We start from the raw sequence: 26,504 nt of genomic DNA on the forward strand, positions 1-26,504 counted from the left end.
GAAAATTCTCATCGGGGTTTCTGTTTTTATATTTAACACACAAAACCGTACTAAATAAAATAATTCAACATGACATTGGCAAAAGCATCAAATTTGTGGCTAGTGTCTTGAACTCACGTCTCGAATGTCCGTGGTTCGATCCCACTCTACCCCAAATTGATTCCCATTTCCTAATAGTGAGTTATTTACAAATCATTGTAAATGCCCATCAAAATCAAATATTTGTATATTTCATTTACTTGAAAGAATTAAAAAAATATAGTTAAAATTAAAAGTCATTTTATTTTTTTTTAATTTGGTAAATCTCAAAACTTAAATGAAATATCATTTGGTTGGAGGAATACCTGTTGGGCACGTTTGACCCATGGAACATCTTCCCTCACAGATGTCTCTAGATGACAACATGGCCTGGTAACTAGCGAGCGAGGCCAGACACTCTCGCTCGTCGCTCCCCACAAGGGCGAGGGACGGATACCTCTCCTTCAAGCGACGTCTCTCCTGCAAAACAACCATTCACTTGTTTCAACCATATTATCAACCATAATAATTGATAAAAATGTAAAACGGAAGGACCAGATAAATAATATTATAAATAGAATGAGAAAATTTATATATGTACTTTTTAGATTAAGAAATATATTAACTATAAAAAAATAACATCAATTTACTTTGCAATAGCTTAATACATATAATAGTACGGAATAATCGGTTGGGGTTGGACTTTTAAAACAAATATTTTACCGGTCAAAAAATACAAAAAATAATTATAAAAGTCATATTATAAAAATCGTCCACTTTTCCCGCTGATTTATTTAAGAAATTTAGGGTTTTAGTTATAAAATCGTAAATTAAAAATATTTTTTTTCCTTCAAATTCATAAAGATAACATAAATAGTAGTTTATCTCCGTCACAAAATGTGATAACGTGACCCTGAAAAACTGGTAACATCTTAATTTTATAATTTAAAAAAAATACTGCACATCATTATACTCATAGGAATAAATGAAATGTTACAATGTAAAAATACATTTTTAATGAATACGTCATGTCAACCTTATCGAAAATCAAATTTGAGACTTCTTGCATGATAGGCAAACGACTGACCAAAGAAGCGGACAATTTTGAACTTCTGTACAATACATATGATTTTTATAGAGACAATAACAGTATCAATATTAGGAAAATAATCACTAGATATATAAATAGAAGATAGAGAGATAATTGTTTGCAACCAACCTCGAAGAGTTTGTACGTCTCGAAATCTTGGAGCTGTTTCTGAAAGCCGAGGTTAGGGTTGGCAACTGCGCGTCCCGCGCGGACCACCTTCAGCGCCTCCTTCCAGTTTAGAGTTGTCACACTCATGATGTAGGCCACCGCCACCGTCACACTGCGGGACATGCCGGCCAGACTAGAAAAAAAACAGAAAACGTATTTCACCAAATGTCCAAAAACAGGATTTCATACAAAAGAAACACTTAAATCTAAATATCTTGCAACAGAGAGGGAAAACATTTTGAGAAGCGAATACGGAAGTACAAGCATTTACAGGGTTTATGATCTGTCATTGGCTGTTTTAAGTGGCCACTTTACACAGTGTGTAACGTTCACCATTCTGCCTTTGTTTGAACATTCACATTTCCTCTACTCTTCTATCTGTTTAACCAGCCAATGACAGGTCATAAGCCCTGTAAATTCTTAGACTTCCATATTCTCTTCTCAACAATCTTTTCTCTCGCTGTTGTAACATATTTCGATCTAAATAACTCCCTATGGAGGAAATCCAGCCAGTCTGCAAACATTTGGACATACTCAAAACATTGTTGAAACATACTCAATTTGCCTTGGGATACAGCAACACCTCCTGTATTAGACACAATTTATAAGTATGCAGTTAGTGTTCTTATTAGTAATAAAAATAAATTGAAATGCTTAGGTACTGAAAAAGTTATTTCCTAAGTAATTCAAATAGATGGTAAATATTACACAGTTGTAAAAAGTCTACTCAAATTAGTTAATGATAGATCGTAAAGTTCTGTAAATGTCTTGACTTTCAAATTCTCTTATATAAAATGTCCTTTATCTCCGTCGAAGTAAGTAATTTTAAACTCTGTTTCGGTGAGTATGGTCGAACATCAATTTCACAAACCATAGCCATACATGTGACAGTTGTTTACTTCACAGATTGAATAGGCGTCGGATACCAATCTCCGACGCCATCTTGATTTTAGTGTTTGGCCTACGTAGAGGTGGTATTGGATATAGGGCAAGAGCCCGATTTTAGCCACTAACCCAGTTTTTGCCACTTGAAATTTCGGAAGTCCATAAATAAGAAATTGAAAACAAATAAAATTATTTGCCGACGGTAAAATACACGTGAGCTATGATTCATTTTGAAAGGTAACGGTTGTAGCGTAACTGCTTTCTAGTATCTATTTTTGTTGTGAAATTGTAAATCAAAATCCTATTTTTCTATGAATTCATGCAAAATAATAAGCGAACATATTGTTTTTTTACTGTATTTTTATTTTATAACATAATATATAGATTTTTTGAGCACAAAGACACAGCTGATAGTGACATAATCAGGGCCGCGACTACAATGGGAAGTTAATAGTTATATTTTATTGTATACTAGCGGACCCGACAGACGTTGTCCTGCCCGAACGTTGGCTTGCCTGCTATTATCTTGGAAAAATACTTTTCATCTACAGACTTGTTTGTGATTTAATTCCATAACTAAAAATTGTTAATATTAAACAAATGTTGAATTTAAGTAGGTGCTTTTTTATGGTTAAATTCCAAAACATAAAATAAATATTTTTTCAAATATGGCATTCTTTTTGCAAACGTCAAACTCCGGTCGTCTCACCAACAAAGGGGTGTACTTATGTCGGAATATGTTTTTTTTTAAATGTATTGAATTTAATATTGTTTGAGTGTTCCAATTCGATAAAAATAAATAAATGGGTAGAAATTATAAGGAATTTTAGGAAAAAATCTGATTGAGATCCACAAAAAACAAATGCTGTTTGTAAACTTTCAAAAACAAATCAAATAAAAAATTATCAGTGCATAATGGAGTTCTGGTACCAACCCTAATGTATGGAAGCGAAGCATGGAGTTGGAAAAAAAGGGACGAAAGTAGACTGAATGCTGTTGAAATGCGATCCCTCAGGCGAATGTGCGGAAAAACAATGTATGATAGGTGCCCTAATGTCGAAATTAGAGCAGAATGCAAGGCTGAGTTAAGCATTATCGACAAAATTAAGAAAGGTCTTTTGCGATGGTTCGGTCATGTGGAGCGAATGAATGATGAAAGAACGGCTAAAAAGATTTATGATGCAAATGTGTCTGGTTGTAGAAGTCGAGGAAGGCCGAGAAAGACATGGCATGATCAAGTACAACAAATTCTTGAAAGTGGTCATGTGAAAAGTCGGAATAATCGACGTGCGTGCATGAGAAGATGTATGAATGTGAAGGAAGCAAAGGAAGTGTGCCAGGACAGAGTGGTGTGGCGTTCTATCCTCTCTGCCTACCTCTCCGGGGAAATGGCGTGATGGTTAGTTAGTCAATCGTAATATATACAATTTGGTTAGTTAGTTAGTTAGTTAGAAAAGTTGAAGTACCTTTGTCAGAAACCTGTAACTTGATATGTTTCAAAAATTATTTTATATTAATATTTCATACAGAATATTCAGAGTAAAAACGTTATAGAGCCGCCCATACGAACAAAAATCGTTCTAGGGTTATCAATCACGTGAATAGCTATAAAAACAATAAGCAGTAGGTACTCACGTCGAGAATCGCAAGCGCAGCGACAAAACCGTTCGTTACACGTCTGTTGTTTAACCGAAAACGGAACCAAAAACTTGCAACCCTTTTGTTCTATCTTTTAACTTTAAATATTGACAAAACAAAATATAAAACATTTAGTAAAACTTTAGTGGCATAGTCTTAACAAAGCCATAAATTAAAAATATGCTCTGAAATACTTTAATCAGCACACCATATAAAATATTGGGGAATAATTATTGATAAATATTTTAAATGGACAGAACACATAGAAAAACACAAAATATTGGAAAACTTTCCCATATCTTCAAATCAATACGTAACATATTATCCCTAATTAAACTCAAATCACTATATTTTATTTTATGTAACTCAATTATAACTTATGGCATAATAGGATGGGAAGGCACTAATAAATCAATATTAAAACCTCTCGAATCCGCTCAAAAATCAATAATTAAAATAATTTTTAAAAAGCTCTTCAGGTACCCCAGCGTCAAATTATTTGAGGAATTTGAGATCTTAGATATAAGGCAATTATATATTTTTAGAATAATAATGTTTGTGAAAGCAAGTTATTCTACCAAATCCCAAAAGAAACACTCCCACACAACCAGAAGTCAAACTAAAGGATGGGTCATGGGGTCTATCACAAACTCTGAATTCGGGCAAAGAAATTTCAGGTTTCTGGGCCCCAAAATATTAAAAATATTACCCAAGCATTGCAATATCATGACCCGGATTAAATTTAATAAATTTGTGAAAAAATGGTTACTGGGTTTAGGTCGAGAAAAGTCGGAAAATTTACTCAAAATACATTCTTAAATAATACATTAATATTGTAAAACTGTATAATAAATTAGCTAGTAAGTAGTAATGTTAATGTTTATCTTTGCATAAAAATGTCTGCCTTAAAACAGGTTGTACCATGTTAGGCAGACTAGACATGATCCAGAGAAATCTATTACCGTGTGTATGTAGTAGATAAAGTAATTGTTGTTTTAGTTAATAAACTATGATTATTATTATTATTATTAATATAGGGAAATGGCGTATCAACAGCTGTAACGCATTATATTATGGGCCTGCCACACACTCGACGAATGGCATGGGAAGTAGCGAGGAAAGGATACAGAGACGAAGTGTGGCAACATTACTCGTCATGCTGCACGTCATGCTCCTCGTCGTGCCCACCGCTTCCCATTTTGTCGGTTTTTGAGCGCGAGTCGAAATACCGGCAATATGAGCGTGAGTGGCTGGCCACATAATCGCGTAGTCGCAGTACGCGTCAAGCGCTCACACTATATTTCTTCGTATGACATTGATATAATTAGCCATACGAAAGCGCACGCTGTCACAGTTTCATCGTCCATTGTATAGAAAGACAAATGACAAGTGCTGAGCGTCGCGATTAATTGCCCGAGTAGAGCAGTGTGTGGACAGAGAGGGCAACATCGGGCGATAGGGCGGCGGCGCAAGGAGCAAATTGATGAGCAGCGCAAGGAGCATAGTGTGGCTGGGCTATAACTCTGAGGTTGAATCCTTGTTACGCAAGTAGTGAGTTGTGACACAAGCTCCTTTTTAGATGATTCGGCAAAATATTTAATGCCGCTTTTTATACCTATATACCCCTGTTCCAGCATCCCTCCGCTCTTTCTGTCGGTACCCTTTCCGGGGGGAATAAGAGGAAATGTAATATACTTATAATTGCTGAGTAAGGGATCAACGAAACAATGTGGCACCTACGCAAAACCCCTAACTCAGTGTCGGACAGAAATATTTCAATTAATTAAATTTATTTTTAAACTTCATCCTTTAATCATCACTTTTTTAAATATTCGTTTCATTTTTTACATACATTTTGTAATATTTTTAGTCCCTATATGATTGCAGTATTTAGATAATCAAAAAAGTAAGTCACGCTGTGGCGTTTATGTTTCATCATCATTCCATGTCCGCTCCCTAGTTGGAGTATATGGTGTCCACAAAGAGCCTCCGTGCATCTCTATCGGCTGCCAGATCCTGTGCGTCCTTTCAAGTCAGGTTCGCGTCCCGTAGTTCTGACATAAACTGCCGTCAGCAGAGGACATCCAGAATGACGAGGACCTGATGCCTTGTAAAGTAGGCAAGTGTGGTTAAGGTTCTCAAGAGGCACCCGCAGTATATGGCCCAGCCAACCGAATCGCCTCCGCTTGGTGAAGTTGTCACCGGAGTTTGCTGGGTCCGTTCTCTTATTACTTCATATCTTACACAGTCAAACCACCGCAAACCCAAAATTCTTCTGACACATCTATTCTCAAAACTCAGTATTTTGCCGTTTTGGGCCCTAGCGAGGTGCCACGATTCGCATCCGTAGAGAAGAATAAGTATTATGCAGGCGTTACATAGGCGGCATTTGGTTTTCACAGAGTAAATTTTCGATCTTGTCCAGGCAGCCTTCATGCTGTTGAATGTGGGGCCTGCAACTCCTAGCCGCACTCTCAGTTATTTTTGAAAGATAGATATGTTTACAAAACATTTAATGTAAAAAACGAATTCCGCCCAAGTTTGGCTCTGTTTTGACATATGCGGGTCTCACGAGTATTTTGTTATTCAGAAATCGCGGCGTATTACTTTTAAAGAATAAAATATAATCCCAAAGCTTATTTGTTTGAAATTTCCATTTTGTTTGCGCAAACGTCTGAATGAGAAAAAACAACCACATGAGCCCACGTACAGGGAAGGCTTTGTTACTCACAAGTGGGGCTAGGGGTTGAGGGCTGAGGGTTGGAACTCTGTTTCAATAATACCGACCTATTGACTGACAGGAAAATTGGAAAGAAAGAATCAAATTACTTATCTGACTTGTTTGAAGCAAACAACAAAGACTTTCTGTACGTGATGCCTGGCTCCAAGTTTTTTTCTGTTTTTCTATAGGTACTGAAAAGCATATTATAAATGTGAAAGTGTGTTTGTTTGTTTGTGTTTTCTTCACGTCTCAGCGGAGCGACCGATCGACATAATCTTTGGCATAGGGATAGCCGAAGAGGTGAGAAGTAAAATAGGATACCTAATTTTTAACCTGAATAAAAAATAGTACAATAATGTATACTACAATATCAACAATAACAAACATTGTTTGAAAATGAGTAGGCGGTAAGTTGGAATGTCTAAAAAAATCCATTTGAAATTAATTTATTTATTTACTGTGTATGCAGATAATCGGTAGAATACCATATTAGAGACTATCACTCCCTCTCACTTCTGTTCAATGTACTTCATAGTCCTAACGCTCCTATATACCTGCGTGAAAAATTTCAACGCTTATCAGTTAATGGTTTACCTCTTCGTTCTAATTCTCAAGGCACTCTCTTAATACCCATCCACAATTCCTCTTTCTTCTCTAACTCATATAGTGTCCATGCGGCTCGACTTTGGAATCATCTCCCATCCACCATCAAAGATGTTACTACATTATCTCTGTTTAAATCACGTCTGAAGAAACATCTCCTTTCTCTTCCTCAATCTCTCCTCCTTTTCTTTTTCCTCTTTTTTTCTTTTAACCATTGAGTAATAGCTTTGATTTAATGTAATTTATAAACAAATACGTTTATTTCTATTTTTATATATCTTTAGCTTTTTAATATTTATTTTCCATTGAATATGTTCTGTAACTTGAATTATAAAAATAAAACTTTTATTTTATTGGTTGGTTGGAAGAAATTGCCATTTGGCAATAACTTTAGCCCGCCAATGTACAAATAACATTATGTACAAAAAGTTAAATAAAGAAAATTAAAATTTGGTAAGGTATTCAAAATAAAATACTTTTTTTGGATTTGGTTCTTTTTTTATTATATACTCTTGTATGCTAAAAAAATCAAAGTAGAATTAAATACAATAAAAATGTTTTATTGTGGATACCTTACAAAATTTTAATTCTGTAAATTTCTATAATTGCATTGCTTTGTCTTTGGTTAGTTTGGTTTGCTTTAATTTCTGGTTTTGTAGTAGGAGGGCTGGCAATCGATCAAGCTACTTTCTGTCTCGAAAAATTATATTATTTCATCGGGAAAATACTTATTGATAAACGACAAAACTAATTATTTACCTATAGTAGGGCCAATTTAATAAGTCACATTTGACATTTGTCGGTTTTAGCTTCATAGTGAGGTGACCTGCTTAAAAACATCGATTAAAGTGAATGAATCGATTCGGACTTCAAACATAATATATGTGAATTGAATTCAGTCACTATGAAAAGGTGCTTCTAGGTACTGTAATTTTATTTTAAAAATCATAAGTCGAATCCGTGTCCCATTATTATTTGTCGTAAATTTAAGGAACAAAATAAGATAAGTACATAATTTAACAAAATTATCAACATTCGATTTTCCTGTGTATCATCCCTAGGTTTAAAGAAAAAAAAGGGTTCACTGATGCAACATTGTAACGACGTTTAGTACAGAAAAAGTTTATCGTGTTTAGAATGGTTTATTAGTGAAAGTAAATCGTAAATCGAACGGTAGCTCAATATAACTCACCTATTGTAAGATTACAGAATACCGGGAATGAATATGCATCACATTTTGATATATTTAGTTTATCTCTGCCTAACTTAAAAAATAAAGTGATCAACATATTTTTATCAAAAAGAGCAAATCATCTTCAGAAGATTGGGTTGGAATAGTTATAATTTGATTGATTAATGTATTTTGTTATTGTATAATTTCTTTAAAATATGTATGTATTTCAAGTAATTAATAATGTGTATAGTACGAGTATATTAATATTTCATACTCGATTTTTTTATTTTTTAATCTTTTTATTTCTAAGCACTCTTTATACCACATATATGTAAATGGCAGAAATGCCGTATATAAATAAATAAATAAAAAGTACCTTCTTTTGTCAGTATTACAATAAATATGTAATCGCAATTGAAAAAAGTTAAGCAATTGTGCAGTTCTAAATTTGAAAAAATAAATAATATTTTATTTCCCCCATGGATCTGAAGTTGGTAATTTAAAATACGACCGGGTGGATTTGTCAGATATTTCTAATTTGATTAGAGTAGTTAACTTAGATGCTTGGAAAGTGGAGTGGAATTTTTCTAAATTGTCAAAGGGAATTTTTTATAGTAATATCCAGCCTGATATTTCCTCCAAACCTTGGTACAATAGCGCGTGTAAACTCAATAGGTTTGTAACTTTTTGCCGTATCAGATCTGGCCACTTTTGACTCCGTCCCATCTTTTTAAAATTAAAATTTTAGACTCCAATGCCTGCGAATGTGGAGGCATTGGAGATCTTAATCACATTTTTTTACATGTCTTTTAATGACTGAGAGGAAAAAATTATTTGATATTTTACTTATGTTTTTTATAACCTTTCCAATTCATTTATCTCAATTTTTTTCTTGTACAAATTGTTTATTGATCAATTCTGTTTATATTTTTTTAAGTTCAAACTGTTCCCTATTATGATTTGTAATAATTGTGTCATTGAAATAATTATGTTTAAATTGTTAACTCTTGCAGTGAGGACTGCGTGAGTTCTCTTTCCTTTAGAGCAGCGTGGGTGATGGCGGCCAGCGCTCGCTCTACGGAGGCTAACTGGGGCGACGCAGGGTCCAAGGCTGCCAGCTCCGAGTTGATTTCCAACTCCTTGAACCCTGGATCCGCGATGTAGTCCTTCACGACTTTTGAGTAGCGCACAATTCTTTATTTTTTTACAATAAATTTATCTTACATTTTTGGATTTATGTAAAATATTTTGTCATTATTACTTCCGACGTTTAATTTTTAATTTTAATTTTAATAGTTATAATTTATCATTAATATAAGATTAATTTTGTTAATATTTTGATTATTTTGTTGTAATTTTTCTAGTTATTAAGTTCTATCTTCCTTCTAACTTTACTGTAAGTTTCTATTTTCTGTTAAATAGGCACTATCAGGTTTTGGTGGGTTTTTCTGTTAGTGCCTATTTCAATTTATGTTGAAATTTTTATTGGTTTGGATATGTGTTTATTATTACAATTGATATTTTGGTGTTATTCTTGTACTTATATTTTTCTTGTCTTTTCATTTCATTTCATTTCATTTTTTTCATTTCATTTTTTTGCACCACAACAGGCCAGGAGGCCCAATTACAGTGGTGAATTACACTACAGAACAACCAGGCTTGAGAAAAATCACATTTTAATTTTTGTGTTCTCACCGGGAATCGAACCCGGAACCTTCCGTGCGTGAGTCAAGCGTCTTGACCACTACACCACGGAGGCCGCCAATGTTTGTATGTATATTGTTATTCCTGTCTGTTTATGTTTTTCTTATGTTTATAAATGTAACTTGTTTTTGGCCGATGTTATCAAGTTTTGGTAGTAGGCCCTAATAAAGAAAAAAAAAATCCCCCACAAGGTTATGTTGTTGAATGAATAAATGAAGTGTCAAATGTGGCCTATAAAATTGGCCCGGCCCTACTGTAACTAATTTGGTTTTGTGAACAGAACAAGGATGCCATGTCGCCATAGATAACGGATTGTCGTATTTCTTTCATAGCGATAGTTGAAAGACCGAGCTACTTTCAATCCCGATAAAATATATCATCCAATCGGGAAAATACTTATTGATAAACGACACGAGGACTTTAATTTAAGACTATTTTGTAAATATTTTTGAAAAATAAACAATAAAACAATTATGAAAAAAAAAACACAACTAATTGATTGCCTAAATAAAGAAACGAAGCCGTAGGTAAAAGCTAGTTGAACTAAAAAGCTTATTGCATATTATTGTGGATACTTAAGAAATGCAAGATTTAATTAAATAATATTCACAGCGTCAAACAAAAAAAAACAGTGCTTATGGCCTGTCATTGGCTGGTTTAAGTGGCCACTTTACACACTGTAACATTCACCAGTCTGCTCATGTTTGAACATCCACATTTCCTCAACTCTTCCATCTGTTGACTTTTGTGAAGTGAAATAACTCCCTAGGGAGGAAATCCAGCCAGTCTGCAAGCATTTGGACATACTCAAACATTGTTATTTTCATTTATTTATTATCATATTATATTACATACACAAAATTATAATTTATACAAAGTTGCTTAGTAAATACCTACACTTCCATCTTCCCTTCTCAAAAATGTTATCCCTCTCTGTTAAATTTAAAAATGAAAATAAAGTTAATTGCTTTGACAAAAATAACACATTTATAATTAGCAAGGTCCGGATGACTAGAGTTCGAATAAACGAAGTTTTACTATAGATACGTTAATTAATAAACAAAAATTCTGCTTTCGTTCGGTAGGTAGCCTTCAATTTGTTTAATGGTTTGTGTAAATCGTAGTGCATTTATAAATGCATTCGTAATAATTGCCCTTCGACATGTAATGCTACAAGATTTAAGATAATAATGTATGATTTTTATGAAATGAATTTCTCACGCGATAAATGATTTATACCTTTACCTAGTTAGATTTACGTATTCATATTTATAAAATAATTTACTGCCTTTGATTAGATTTATGACAATTTTGCCCTAGAATTATAAAAATATTTTTTACCAATCGATTTCTGCGCCTCAGAGCCCTGATTACAATTGGAAGTTAACAGAGTTATCTTCAATTGTCTTTAAAGTAAAAGAAAATTGTTTATTTATTTGCTCTTACAGAAACAAACAGTCAACAATGATATAATAACATAAAAAAGATACGGTTTGAAGACAGACCAGCGAAGTTTCTAAATAAAAATTATACATATTTAATTGTGGTACAACAAAAAGGTGTGTTTGTGTGTATTTGTATGAGAGTAAATGTAGGGGTGTGTTTGTGTGTATTTCTGTGGGAGTAAGTTTTCAGGTGTGTGTAATCGTTGGCATCATAAAATAGCAAGTGGGAGCGTATCGCAGCCAGAAAGAATGAGATACAGATGAACCTCCTGCACAGTAGATATTGATATTATTGTATTAATTTTAAGCGCGCAGCTTAAAGTTGATATGCTTAAATCCATTTTCTGAAATTTGTTTCAATAGATTTGTCTAGTCCATTTTTGAACCCATCGAGACTACACATTCAGATCAGCTCTTGTGGCAGCTTATTCCAACTATCAACAACCCTATTGCTCGGGAAATGCTTCCGTGGATTTAGATTGAATCTCGTTTTCTCCAGCCTGAGACTGTGGCCTCGAAGACGAGCATCTTGTTTGAGCTTGAACATGGGATCTAAATGTGGGCAGCTATAGTGACTGTTGAGTATTTCGTATGTCTTTATCGGGTCACCCCTTTCTCGCCGTTCCTGCAGCGTTGTGAGACAGAGAGTTTCCAGTCTCTCCACATATGGAAGCCGTTTTAGGTTTGACGACGATTTTGCAGCTCGTCTTTGGACTCTTTCCAACAAGTTAATATCCTTATCTGAAACACGTATTCAAGAGATATGTTCCACTTAAATGCCGTGTTATGTGAAGCCGTATTATATTAGACTCAGAGCTAGTACAAAAAGCGGGTCGGGTTTAGTTTACGTTTGGGGCTAATTTGAAAAGTTGGTTGATTATTGATCAAAGAAAAATGATTTTTTAAAGCTTTTATTTATTTATTTACCGACATTGTCCATTTATACAATTCATATGGTATTAATATTACAGTATAAGAACAATTAAAAACATATAAAAATAAGAAAGAAGCATTGACAAACATAAGGGACATCAAGACAAGACCTCTCCTACCCAGCCGCTTCCCTTGTCCACGTCTGGTGCGTATCGCTTCGTTGGTCAAATACATTTTTATCGCAATTTGTTTTTATCGGGGAGGGGAGGGGTTTGCGAAATCCCTTCCCTTGCTAGTTCGAGAAATTAAAGATTTACTCGGACCTAAAGACCTCGGATAATTTTTGTTAGGTTTTTTTTTAAGCTTACCATGAGGAATGTTCCTCTGAAGTTTCGCAGTCTGGCCCTAAAAAACCCTATATATATTATCGGACCCGACAGACATGGTCCTGCCCAAACGTTAGCTTGCCTGCTATTAGCTGATTCAGCAAACACAAAATCTCGAAAAATTTGATTTTTCGATAAACTGTATACCAATGACTAATGACATTAGAAAAATTCCTGATTGTATCTCGAAAGCATGCAAAAACTTTCCGGATTAAAGAAAAAATACTTTTTATTGATGAGTAAGTACCTAGGTACTTGTTTATGGTTGAATTCCAAAACATAAATTTATTCAAATATGGAATTCTTTTTGGAAATGTCAAACTCTGATCTTTTTACCTACAGGGGTGCACTTCATTTATGAATACGATTTTCAAAAATGTATTAAATGTCCGTTAATATTATTTCAGTATTACCAAAAATTTAGTAAAAAGAAATTAATGGTAAGAGATTATAAGGAATTTATGGAAAGAATCTGATTGGAATCCATAAAAACTAATGTTGTTTGTAAGCATTCAAAAACAAACTTTTTTAAACACAAAAAAACAACATTCTCCTATTATTTTTTTGTATGTGCATTCTCGTCGAATGCAACCCTGGTAAGTCGATGGAAAAAGGATTATGTCCCTAACTATTTTTTTTACAGATTAGATTGAATATGTTACTATACGCACATAAACATTATTCAATCCCTACCGTTACAAATACAAGAGTTACTAGATACACCACCCTGATGCTGCAAAAAAAAAAAAATTAATACAACCTTCGGTCAAAGAGGATTGGCCTACTACTCGGTTAAAGTGTACAATCTACTTCCATTATCCATAAAGACAATTAGTAAGTTCTCACAGTATAAAATTGCTATTAAGAAATGGATAGTGGAAGTGGGTTGCACACGGATCGATGAGTGGATCAAGCCAAATAGGTAAAATGTGTGTACTGTTCATGAAATTTGTTCTGTTGGTCTGTATAAATTGGTTATGTTTGTTATGATTATTTTAGTTTATATTGTTTATTATGTTAATGATAATTCGGTTGATTAGATTAATTGTATATTTTTATTATTATTATTATTATGTTAAATTTGTTAAATAACTAATTTTAGACATGTTTCACATTTTGTAAAATGTTTCCCTCGGCACGGGATACCACTCCAGTGAGGGAACATTCATCATCATTTATTTATTCATATATATGTACATTACAAAATAAAATATCTTAATTCATACATATAGAAATAATTAGGTAAAATTAGGTATATATAAAAAAAACACATTAGTATACATAATATCCAAAGAATAATAGGTTAAAAAAGTAAGAGAATCTTGTAACGAAAAACTCCCTCAGAGACGTGAAAAATGTCAATGTCCAAAGTGATATTGTTCAACATAGAGATAGCCCTTCCAACAGGCATAACCATTGGCAGGTTGGTCCTGTATATTGGAATGTGAAACAGTCTATGTTGACGCTGTCTAAGGTAATTATCAGGAACATAAAAGCTAATGCTCCGCATAATTTCAGGGTTGTCAATAATACCGCGCAACAATCGAAAGAAGTGCGTAGTTAAATACACATTCCTTCTAGTCTTCAAACTGCTGTAACCAAGCATACCCTGGAGAAACTCAGTGGGATAAAGCCGTGGATAATATCCGCACTCCCTCATGTAGAGAAACCGAAGAAATTTCTTCTGAACCCTCTCCACCATAAAGAGAGTACTTCAACTCACACGGTCCCCAAATCATCGAGCCACTCTCGAGTCTACTTCGCACCAACGAGTTATAAAGAATTCTCAGTACTCGTGTACTACCAAAAACCCTAGCAGTACGCAAGACGAATCCTAACATCTTCAATGAACTACTACAAACTGTTTTGATCTGATCATGAAATGTCAGGGAACTCACAAAAGTGATGCCTAGATCTTTAACCTTCGCAATCCGCATAAGATTCTGGTCATTCATTCTATAGCGGAATTATTCTGTATACAAAATAGAATACCAACAATGTAAAAGTACAAAAAAATAAAAATAATATTTTAATACTCGTATTTACGAACACGCACAGCGCAAAGATCTACATTTCGCTGGAAACCGTACTTAAATGGCTTAATCCGTTTGAAAGGAGTTCATTGACATCATACGTTCATAAGAATGATATTTGTAAACATATTTTAAGGCGTACTTAACCCGGGAAAAATTAACAAAGGAATTTGAATGCGAAAAATGATAAGATAAAAATACCCAGTAATTTGAGGAAAAGGAAGCGATCTTTTCGAAACTTTCTTGAACTTAAGCGTGGTAGGCGAACTCGCCAGGCACTACACTACGAAGCGGACTGTCTCCACACGATTTGACTTTTCAGAGTTTTTACCTTAGAGTAACCATCGAGTCAAAACACTCTCCCGGGGTTATGGTTTTATTTTACACACAAAATTCCGTACTCTGTACCCGCTCGGACACCTACTTTTTTTATTTTCCACCGTCTAGTCTAGACTGTATTGGTGGCCGGTAAAAAAATTAAGTTATTAAATTGAAAACGTAGGCGTCTTATTTCAGCTAAGCTATGACGTCAAAATAATATAGGTCAAGTTTGGGAAAAATAATACGGAAGGCGTCGTTAATTAGTAAAAGATTACCCCGCTTCCCTTGACCGCGATCTTGTCTTTAATGGAGAGCGAAATAAAGGGGGTGAGTTTTGAATATAAATCAAGTTATTCACTCGCAACACTTTGCGGGACTTCAAAGAAATCAAACATGGCAGTAGCTCTATCACAAAAAACTATCGACGTACTTAAAAACATGCTAAGCAGTTTAGCGATCACAACGAACAATAATTAACATGTTTAAGTTATCACAGTCATAAGTTAACGCGTGTGTAATCTCTAAGTCAACGCTCGTGTCGGTTTGTTTTTTGTATTCCTCGTAAATAAATACAATTCACTGGCGAAAAATCTGCGTTTACTATAAAAAAACATTACAATATATTGTATTTGCAAAAAAGTAAGGATATCAAATACAAAAAAATGAAAATTAAAGTACAATTACCATGGCGACTGCTTTTCTTGACATTTGGCTTGCCAACCGCCGGCTAAATGCAAAAAGTAGCATAAAAAATAGTAAATAAATAAATAACAATAGCAGTTTTGGAATATTTTCCATATTTACACCGGTGAAATTCAAATATGTGATTGCGCAGCAGGATTATACGTCGCGAAACGTAAATATTTTGACATTTAATATTGGGTGTTCACGGGTGTTTCATTGTGATCGCGAAAACGATAGACAACCATGGTGAGAAATTGTTATCACGTCGCTTATAAGCACGTCAGTAGTTATTTGTGATTGAGCTACAGATCATAAAAATAAAATTGATAGCACATATTTCAAAGGATTCTTTCAAGGATTATTTTTAGTTAAATAGTAGTGGAATACACTAGAACCGGGCGTTACAGTTTCGAAACAAGGTTTAAAAAATTAGAGATATAATTTAACAATGGTTTATTCCTTTATTTTTTAAGCAAACATATACTAACACCATAATAATGCAGTTTTTAGTTGGACAATAACCATTAGCTGTGGCAATTTCTAGAGCTACTTTTGCGTAAAATCTTCTTTCCTTGATGTGCTAAAATTGCCAGGGCTCCAAAAAAGTAGATTGAGGAATTGTTGAGGCTAAGCTCAAGAATCGTATTACAGAAATTGCCGAGCAAATGTGCAATATAAATGTACTATTCTTTATTGGAATGGTCAACATCACTATTTTAATTACTTGGGGTGATATACTATAACAATGTTTGGGTATGTCCAAATGCTTGAAAACTGGCTGGATTTCCTCCCTAGGGAGTTATTTATATTTAAATTTATTTCAACGGAGAGTAAAAACATTTTTGAGAAGAAAATATGGACGTCTAGGCATTTACAGGGCTTATGACCTGTCATTGGCTGGTTTAAGTGGCCACTTTACACACTGTGCAACATTCACCATTCTGCCCATGTTTGAACATCCACATTTCCTCAACCCTTCCATCTGTTGACTTTTGTGAAATAAAAGAGCTGAAATCTTTATCACGAGGGTGAGATTCATCCGGCTGAACCAAATCACCTACTAGGCAACGCCTGAAAACAATTTTCCAATTTTTATACTTCTTCTTTTACCAGGTAGTAATTCAACAATGTTTGAGTATGTCCAAATGCTTGCAGACTGGCTGGATTTTCTCCCTAGGGGTAAATGCCTAGACGTCCATATTCCCTTCTTAAAAATGTTTTCCCTCTCTGTTGAAATAAATTTCAATATGGGATCCTATAGGTTAAATAAGAGATCTGGGTGTTATTCTTGATAGAAAACTTACATTTGAGAATCACTTCGATGACATACGGAGGGCTAAAGTTCCTCATTAAGCCGAATACAGATTAAACATCAATTTCCTCCCAGGGCCCCGATTACAATGAGAACTTAACAGAGTTATCTTCGAATGTCTATAAAGAAAAGCCGATATTTGCATACTTTAATGTGTATATTTGCATGAACATTTAAAACATGTTCGTCGGTTACCCATAATTGAACGTGTTTAGAAGGAAAAATTGTATGCATATTCTGGTTTTCAAACATAAAACTTAATTTTACTTTGTAGATAAAATTGAAGATTAATGTTAACTTCACATTGTAATCGGGGCCCTGGGCTGGTATTCCACACGCTCTCGCGGCCGTATTATCTCGTTTGTTTACGTACAAAATACACGAGAAAAACTGTTTTCTCGTGCCGTGAGAGTGGTTTAGAAAAGCACCCCAGGGCCTCGATTATGATGGGAAGATAAAATTTATCTTCAATATTAGTAAATCTACAAAGCAAAATTATATTTTCTGTATGAAAAATAGAATATGCTTACAATTTTTTTCTCAACATATTCAATAACCGGTTACCGACGATGCTTTGAATTTTCATACAAATACATACACTTTCGTACATAAATATCGATATTAGTTTATACGGTCTCAGTATATACCGATGAAGATAGCCGTTCATAATCGCGGCCCAGGGGTGGTATTCTGAATCTTCTCTACCCCCTAGAGAGTTGTTAATTTGTGGATTTTAATTTTTGGCATGCGTTTACACTTTGCTTCATACATGGCCACACTGATGATTAAACGTCAAATAAATATGAACACTTGAACTCAAACATGATGATTTTTATTTAGAACATTATTGTGACTTTAAGCATTACCCAAAATACTTAATTAGGTTTAACTGACCAAACCGTATTTGTTTTTTTAAAAGTTTTTTAACAGTTTTATACATCATTTGGCGTTTAATCATCAGTATTGCCATTATGTGAAGCAAAGTGCCGTCTCATTAAAAAAATATAAATCCTCAAATTAACCACTCTCTAGGGGGTAGAGAAGATTCAGAATACCACCCCAGAACGAGTTAATGAAGATAGGAAAGCTCAGTGTAGATAGAAATTAATTATTTGAATTTGTTTCGCTTGGAAATTTTGTTGAAAATTATGGAAAAAAAGCAGATTTAAATAGGTATCTTAATTTTTTAACAAATTGCATACACTTGTTATTGTGCAATAAGTCACTTAGCGATTATCGATTTATTGATCATTTCCACTTTTATGTTAAGTACTCGTATAATACTTATTAAAATTTAATAATTTTCCCTGTAAAAAATATCAAATGTTATATCCATATTTCCTTCTCTAAAATTTCTAAAATACGAGTCTGAAGAACTCATTACGTAGTTCAAAGTAGTTAGTAAAACCGTTCAATTAATGTTTTCATACATTTTTATAAAAAACTTCGCCGTACAATGAAATGCTTTTATTTTTACCGCGTGTAAGAAAACAAAATTTTATAATCAATTACCCGTAGCACTGAACTTCCTTATTCTGCTGTTACTTCCATACTTTGTTTTTTATTTTTTATAAGGCTATTCAACAAAGTTTTTTTTTTATTAAATCTCATTAATGCATTAAATTTCTATGTCAATTTTTAAAATGTCTAAATGGGGGCTAGATTTCTTACCGTCCACGCACTCTGTAGCTGCAAGACGTGCTGTAATCAAGCTCATATATGTTATAATTTAATTTCATCTTAATCGGAAACGAGGAAATAGAATCCCAACCTTCCATGCGCTCTGTAGCTGCAAGACGTGCTGGGATATTTATTTATTGTACAGCGGCCTTAAAGTGATTTTATCAAAGATACTAGGAAATATACCATTTGTAGGATTAGTCCATACAATTTCACACGTATCTTCAATTATAGAATTACGCAAAATAGATGGAATTTCATTAGTTTGTTGGTTTTTTACTTTGTTTTTTTTTAATATTTTTTTTTCAAATTATACAATACAAATAAGTTTTTCATGGGTACTTGTTAACTAAGATTTATTTCCAAGAGATTATTCGCCAAAGATTAGATTCTTAGATTGCCTTCATCTGCTTGATAAAATTAAAATTCGTATCCCTAAACGTACAACTCGGCTGCAACAATGAGAAACTTCAGCCCTACGAGAAATTAGATACAAAAAATGTTTTCTTGCGTTCGGTAAAAATTAGAGCATAAAATTGTACGGCAAAGTTTCTGGAAAATGTACGAAAAAAAATAAAATATTTTAATAAAAACGCACTACATTCATTGACATCACTGGTTCATATGAACCAACCAATGATGTGAGAGCTGTGAAGGATATCCGGTTGGCTTTCCGTAAACGAACCAATGGGAAGAACTAACAGTAAACAACCTCTGACGTCACACGCGGAGTAATTTCAGAAATACAAAACTTTAAAAAGTTTTAAATCATAGCGCTAATAATACGATTTGTGTTTTTTTTTTTTAATTGGCTTAGTTTAATAGTCTATTAATAAATAAAAAAATATAAAGGAAGTTCCTCATTGTTTCATGTTGGTATTTTAAGCACAAATAATAATAATAATGCATCTTTTCCTATAATTCGAAATAATTATACGTTTTTTATTGAAGTCGATATATATTTCCTCTCTTTTAACCAATTTCAATAAAATGCCAAAACCCGAATTGAAAATAATCATTATTATATAATCTAAATGTACCTGCCATATATATATTTTTTTCACTTTAATATTGTAATTATTTTGTCTTGTTTGAAAGAAGAAATGCGTGAGGACTGATCTGGGGTTACTCCGTATGGATCTGCCGGCGAAAGGATTTTTAAGTCCGAGTGAACAAAAAACTTTTTCTTTTATTTTTATGATTACTGTAATATATGTATATTTTTTTTACTAGTGGAATAATGCGGAGTGGCTTTTTAAAGGTAGCTACGCTTTTTTTCTTATTTTTTTTGACATTGTATTTAGTAATATATTGAAATCTATAATTGGTCTATAATTTTGGTTTATTTGTAAATATTTTTTTTTTGTAATAATGGCTGTTGTTTTCTTTTAATAAATAAATAAAAGTTGGGAGAGTATCATGAAATATGTTGATTTTGTTATTTCGACAGTATACGTTATACGCCCGATACACGCAGGCCAAAGGTGTGTGGTATTTAATTTATTTTGTAAATTGATTGCATAAATAAGTACCTATACATATTTAATACCAGGAAACGAATACGGAGCATATAAATGAATACGGAGCGTCCTCGGGTTAGGATAGTCTCTAACATGGCTCAGCTTGTTCTAAAATGGAGATTTTTTATGAGATGTTGCATTACTTGAAAACAAAGGCAGCCCAAATGTGTCCCGATGTCTGAGTGATCTCAATCCCGCATTTAAAAAAAAAAAAAATAATAATTATTTGTTTATTTTTCCATACATATTTTATTTACACAGAAAAACAATTACAATAATACACTTAAGAAAAATACATCTTAAAATTAAGCCATAACATAAATTGGAAAAAATGCCCACAAAGACTTCAGCGTCTGAGCGTGGGCCATTCCTTTTTTACTTATCAAAAAGTTTATATCATATAAATATGGTATGACATGACCATGAAAAGAAAAATAAAAGAAAAACCAAATTAACATATGGTAATATTACGAAAACATGATTTATTTTTAATTTTAGTTAATTTTTTTTAAGAATGTGTCTATCTGTTCCTTCCATGCTTATCCAAGACCCCAAACCTACTTTAAACTGTACCAGTGATTTAATGTTTTGTAGTTCCTTGTAGACCAACATGTAAGGAGTGCCTCTGTGCGAACTTAGTTCTGCATCCTGGAACTGACAGTACACTATCGGATCTAATACTAATACGATTTTAATTATTACCAAACAATTCCCTATTCAAATAAACATATTTCCGGCACTGAAATAAATATAACTTTCTAAAACTAAGGAGTCCACTCTCTACGTATAATTTATTACTAGGAAATAGTCTATGTTTTTTGTAAATTATTTTAATTATATTTTTCTGTGCAATTTCTATTGAGCGACTATGCGCGTCCAAGACTCCTCCCCACCTTTTTATACCATATGTTATTGATGATTTAATTAAAGCGTAGTAAACTATTTTAAATTTTTCTTTGGTTTAGATATTTTTCAGACTTATTTTATGGAGGTAAGTATCTATTTTATAATTTAATATTAAAAGAAAACAACGCAACAAACAAGTTGGAAGTTGCTCTTAATTTGAATTTGAAAATGGGTTAGAAATTTGGGACTTACATTATGTAAAATGTGATAAGAATTATTTTACATGGAGATTATTTTAAAAGCAGCAAAATAGGTAATCGCAAACTCACAGCATGTGACATGAAGTGTCAGGAGACCTGAGTAAACGTGGATATTCTAATTTTGAGGAGAGAAACTCGGCATCCTTCGAAATAAGACAGGAGACAGACATGAGTAAACGAAATCCTTGGAGGCACCCAGGGGGCGATCACAATAGGAAGGCACGGAAGCCACACCTTCACTGCGTCGATATAGTTGAAGATAAGTTCTACCGACCGATTAAGAGCAAACGCGGTATGACTTTTCTTCATACAAACGTATTCCGATGTTTTTGGCAGGGTTTTAAAATTCAAATAAAAATTCACACAACACACAATAACATCACCGCACAATTACCGATTCCCATGTGCCGACTTTTGAAATTTTCGTTTTAAGTCGGGGCCCTTATTTACTAAAATCAATACAAAACAAAGATAGATTCATAAGATTATAGATTAGAACAAAATATTAAAAGATGCAAAATATCGTCATTTCATAGAACAAAACAACCGATTTTCTTTGAGTACCTTATAGAAAACTCCAAAATTAATGTAGTTAAGTCCATCAGAGATTTAGGAGTTGTTCTGGACTATAAACTGACATACAATAAAAATAAATCCCTCTCCTCCACTCCTCCACTCTATTTCCTCATCCCTTAACCTTCTTAAGAGCTCTTTTTTTTCTCATGTCTTATATAATATATTATTTTTCTCTTAACTGTGTAACATGTTCTCTCATTATATTTGTGAAAAACTTTAACTGGATGTATGTACTATTTTATATATTTTGTATTCTAACAAATGTTGTTTTTCCTTAATTCATAAAAAAAATAAAAAAATAATAAAATACAACGAGCATATAGATAATACAGTAAATAAATTACTCGGCTTCATTAACAGAATACCCTCTGATTTTACTAATGTCCGTACAATCAAAACTCTTTATTGCTTAACTGTTCGAACTCTTCTAGAATGGTGGTCAAGACGCTTGACTCACGCACGGAAGGTTCCGGGTTCGATTCCCGGTGAGAACACAAAAATTAAAATGTGATTTTTCTCAAGCCTGGGTGCTCTGTGATGTAATTCACCACTGTAATTAGGCCTCCTGGCCTGTTGTGGTGCAAAAAAAAAAAAAATGTAAAAAAAAAATAAAAAAAAATATGCCTCCTAGAATAGAGGTCTGGTCGCCATTTTATGTGTATCGCATAAAGCATATTGAATCAGTCCAACATCGTTTGCTTCGAAAAGTAGCGTGGATGCTTGGACTAGAGAGAGGTAATTATTCTTATGCTGATATAGAGTCCATTTTAAATATTTCTAGTCTACAAAAACGTAGAACTTTTATTGATTCTATATATGTTCGGCATACTAAATGGTATAATCGATGTTCCATCATTACTGGGACAAATAAAATTCCATATTTTGACTCGTAGGTTGAGAAACAATGAAGTGCCTACTGTTCATCAATCAGCATAGAACAAACTATGCCCTTAATTCTCCAATGACCCGTCTTTGTCGTATTGTTAACTCAAGACAAGATCTGGATTTTTTTTGTTTAAGCTTACAACGGTTTAAACGAGCTCTAAATAAATAGTCCAGATCTTGGTATACAAATAGGATAAATGATTTTGAAAAACGGAAAAGGTGCCGACACAGAAATTTCATTTTGATACTCTATCTTGAAAAAAAAACCAAATCGGTTCAGTTATGGTGAGCTAAAAACGGGACAGTGAAACGTCAATTTCTTAGATTTTAGTCAGGCAAAATCTGTCTATCGTCCGGTTGTATTTGCGAGAGAGCGACCGAAAAACAATGTTTTAACACCTATTCATCAAAATTGTCTGGCACCGCGTATCCTCTTAAGAAGGCTATCGACCCAGTTACACTGTCCCTTACAGACGTTCACATTGTTATTAAAAGTAGTTTTCATTCGTCATTGTTCTTGGACTTTGCGAAAATGGTGATTGGATGCATTATCCCATCTCAAAGATAAAAAATGCAGTTTTTTCAATAAAGCTTCTAACTACAGGCTTTCAAAGTATATTAAAAACGTTACCAGTGGATCAGCACGCTGCCATCCCGAAGTCTCGCAGAGTGGATAAAGTCGTTGCAGAGGGAGAAGTACTGGGACACATTCTGGTCAGGAGAATCAGACGCCATTACGCATAGGTAGTGCTTGTCCTGGAACAAATACCAAGAAACCTTCATTATTATTTGTGAAACATTAAGGGGTCTTTAACTCTACAGTCTATGACTCTTGTATCTTGCCAAAAACGACGTATGGCCTGGAAACTAGGTCCAGCCACTAACTAACTAACACTGCAAGAAACAGTCAAAGTGCGTTCAGCGAACAATGGAAATAAAAATATTGGTCATCATTCTCCGCGATAGAATTAGAAATGAGGGGATTAAGCGCTGAACGAAGGTTGTTGACATTGTAGAACGATCGGCGAAGTTAAAATTACAGTGGGCATGGCACATGGCGAGACAGGACATTGTCAGATGGTGGTCGCCTTTAATCCCGCGGTGTGTGGACGCCTTGAAATAACAAAAGAGCAACGGAGATTTTTCAGATGAAGCAATTAGGGCTTTGTCTCACTAAAAAATCATACTTCACACGTTCACAATGCGGCCCGTTTAATGAAAAACTTAAATATAAAACACCAAAGTAAAAAGAAGCCTCCCTTGTCTGAAACACGGTTTTTTAACACACGAGAAATGCACACAATATCTTCAGTTTATTACTTTAGTCCTACTAATTCACACAACACGTGCTGCAGGCAAAAAACGTCTTTGTTTTAATGAACATAAGTTAGAATTTGGGGTACATTCATATCAAATTTATATTTGAAGCACTGACTGCTTAGTTAATCAACTGAGCACTTAGTTAATTGCACCTTGATAAAGAAGCTTACGTAGCTGTTAAAACCGTCAATAAAAAAATAAGTGGTTAAAAACAAAGTTGTTTTATTTATTACATTGATATCTGTTGGGCGAAAAAAAACGAGCCTCAAACGTTAAGTGAAAACATACTCGCCGGACGTCACAAGGTGTGCGAGTTTTGACCTTGGGAGAATGTTTCAACCATAATTCATTCAAACGATGAGTCTGATTTTTATGGCGCCCCGTAGATAAAGTAAGAGGAAGGAAGCAGCGAACGGAGCCTTCGTATGATCGTATCTACTCTTGTGTTAGTCGACTTTGTCGCTACCGCACTTTTTGGGATTGAGTACTCGTACGTATGTACCTAGTAATTAATAACTTTGTAATTTTATCGAAACTCAAAAAGATATACCCACCCTTATTCTTATTTCCCTTTTATTTTTAATTAAGTAACGTATCATAGGTAATTAATATTGATGATTAAAGTCAAGCCATATTAGGGTATAACGTATTATATTGTAGCCTCACTAGAAATTGAGTAGCAAAACCGCCACTTCAAAAGAGGCGAAGGAAAACAACGGAAAAAGATGGACATATGACGGGTATAGTTTGCGGTTCGAAGATGGTAGCAGATAGCCCAAGACAAAAAATGTTGAAAGAGTATAATATAGACCCATGTCCGGCTGTGGAACAAATGTGGCTAGCAGGAAGTAAATAAAAAGTCTTCGAACACCGTCATCAAATTTGTGATTTTTTTGCATTTCATTAGCATTGTAGGTATTTTAAAAGAGCGTGAGTTGCTGTTAACAGGGTGAACGGTGCACTAAAATCAACCTTAGCAAACAAATGTTTATTTTAACAAGACTATATACTCGTATAGTTGCAGCGGTTCAAATATCGTGAATTTTTACAAAACAAAATAACTATACTACATAGAGTTTTCACAAAGCGAAATATCTACATATTTTTTTGGGTGTTAAGTTTTTTAAAATCGAAAAAAAATCACAAACAAAACATGATTTACCACACACCTATGGCCCGCATGTGTCGGGAATATAATATATACTGCCGAAACAATAAAATTGTCATTTTTCATGATACTCTCTCAGCTTTTGCGAATAATCTATTAGAAATAAATCTTATTCAATAAGTACACACGTACAACTTAATTTTTATTGCATTGTATCCTGTATAAACAAAAATATTAAAAAATACGTTTTACAACTTAACGTATAAATCTATTTTGTGTAATTCTATGATTGAAGATTTATATGCATGTTAAATTATTTCGACGAATGCTTTTAAATCGTATGTTTTCTAGTATGTATCTTTGTTGAATTACATAATAAAATAAAAATAAAAATAAATAAAATGATTTCGGCCAAGAAAAAAGAAGTATAATAATTCTAATAAAATAATATTGTTTGAAATATATTTTGTTATCACTTTATTTGTGCTATTATGTATGTAAAAAATATATGGGAGGAAATATATGTAATGTGTATATTTACATAGGTACTTAGATATGTCAGTAGACATATATTTTTACCAATCGATAAAGCTCACACAGAAGAACCCATTTCAATAAAAAAACGCATTTGTTTTTTTTGTTAAAATTTCACTTTGTGAAAAAGGTCCTCAATTTATGAAATCAAAAAATCACTTATTTTAGTCAGGTAAAATAATTTGTAATAAGCTGTTATATGTAATGGTTAGCGCAATTGCCTACCACGCAAGAGGTCTCGGGTACGACTCCCGACATGGTTGATATGAAATATTTATTTAAAAGAGTGTTTTCACCCTAGAATATTTCACAGTCCCTGGACTGGTACCTGAATCGTAAGACTGATCACCTTACCTTCATGCAACAAAATTGATCGAGATATGCTGCGATTTGTGTACCAATCCAGTGCCCTATGCACCATTAGGTGCGGAACGGGAATGATGATGATGATGATGATGTTATTTATTATAGAAGTAAAAGACGAGTGATACTTTAATCCACGAATTTGGAATATCTAGTGACCGGTTTCATCGCTTTCGCGACATCTTTGAGACTGGGCAAGCTGTAACAAGCTGTTAGTAATAATTTATTGTAATAACTTTCATAACATTCATAAAATTCAATTAAGCTAGCCAATTTAAAAAAAAAACAATTATAAACTTTTTTTATTTGTGCATGCTGTGTTCACATATAATTGATGAACAATATCTAAACATAAA

The 26,504-nt window shown here is 33.6% G+C and overlaps 1 protein-coding gene across 1 annotated transcript; it reads right to left on the reverse strand.

Annotated features, from left to right (window-relative positions):
- Positions 1-344: 344 nt before the first annotated feature.
- On the reverse strand, positions 345-23,571 carry LOC148272996 (dual specificity protein phosphatase 22-like; the record flags this gene model as incomplete). The annotated part of the gene is made up of 3 exons (XM_088239284.1): positions 23,455-23,571; positions 1,238-1,409; positions 345-498 (listed from the first exon to the last, which is right to left on the reverse strand). Coding segments are annotated over exons 1-3 (430 nt in total), but the record flags the coding sequence as incomplete, so codon positions are not given.
- Between the last annotated feature and the right edge of the window lie 2,933 nt (positions 23,572-26,504).

This window comes from Micrasema longulum, unplaced genomic scaffold (assembly GCF_059751315.1).
Source record: "Micrasema longulum isolate JH-2025_06_02 unplaced genomic scaffold, ASM5975131v1 h1tg002112l, whole genome shotgun sequence".
NCBI lineage: Eukaryota > Metazoa > Arthropoda > Insecta > Trichoptera > Brachycentridae > Micrasema > Micrasema longulum.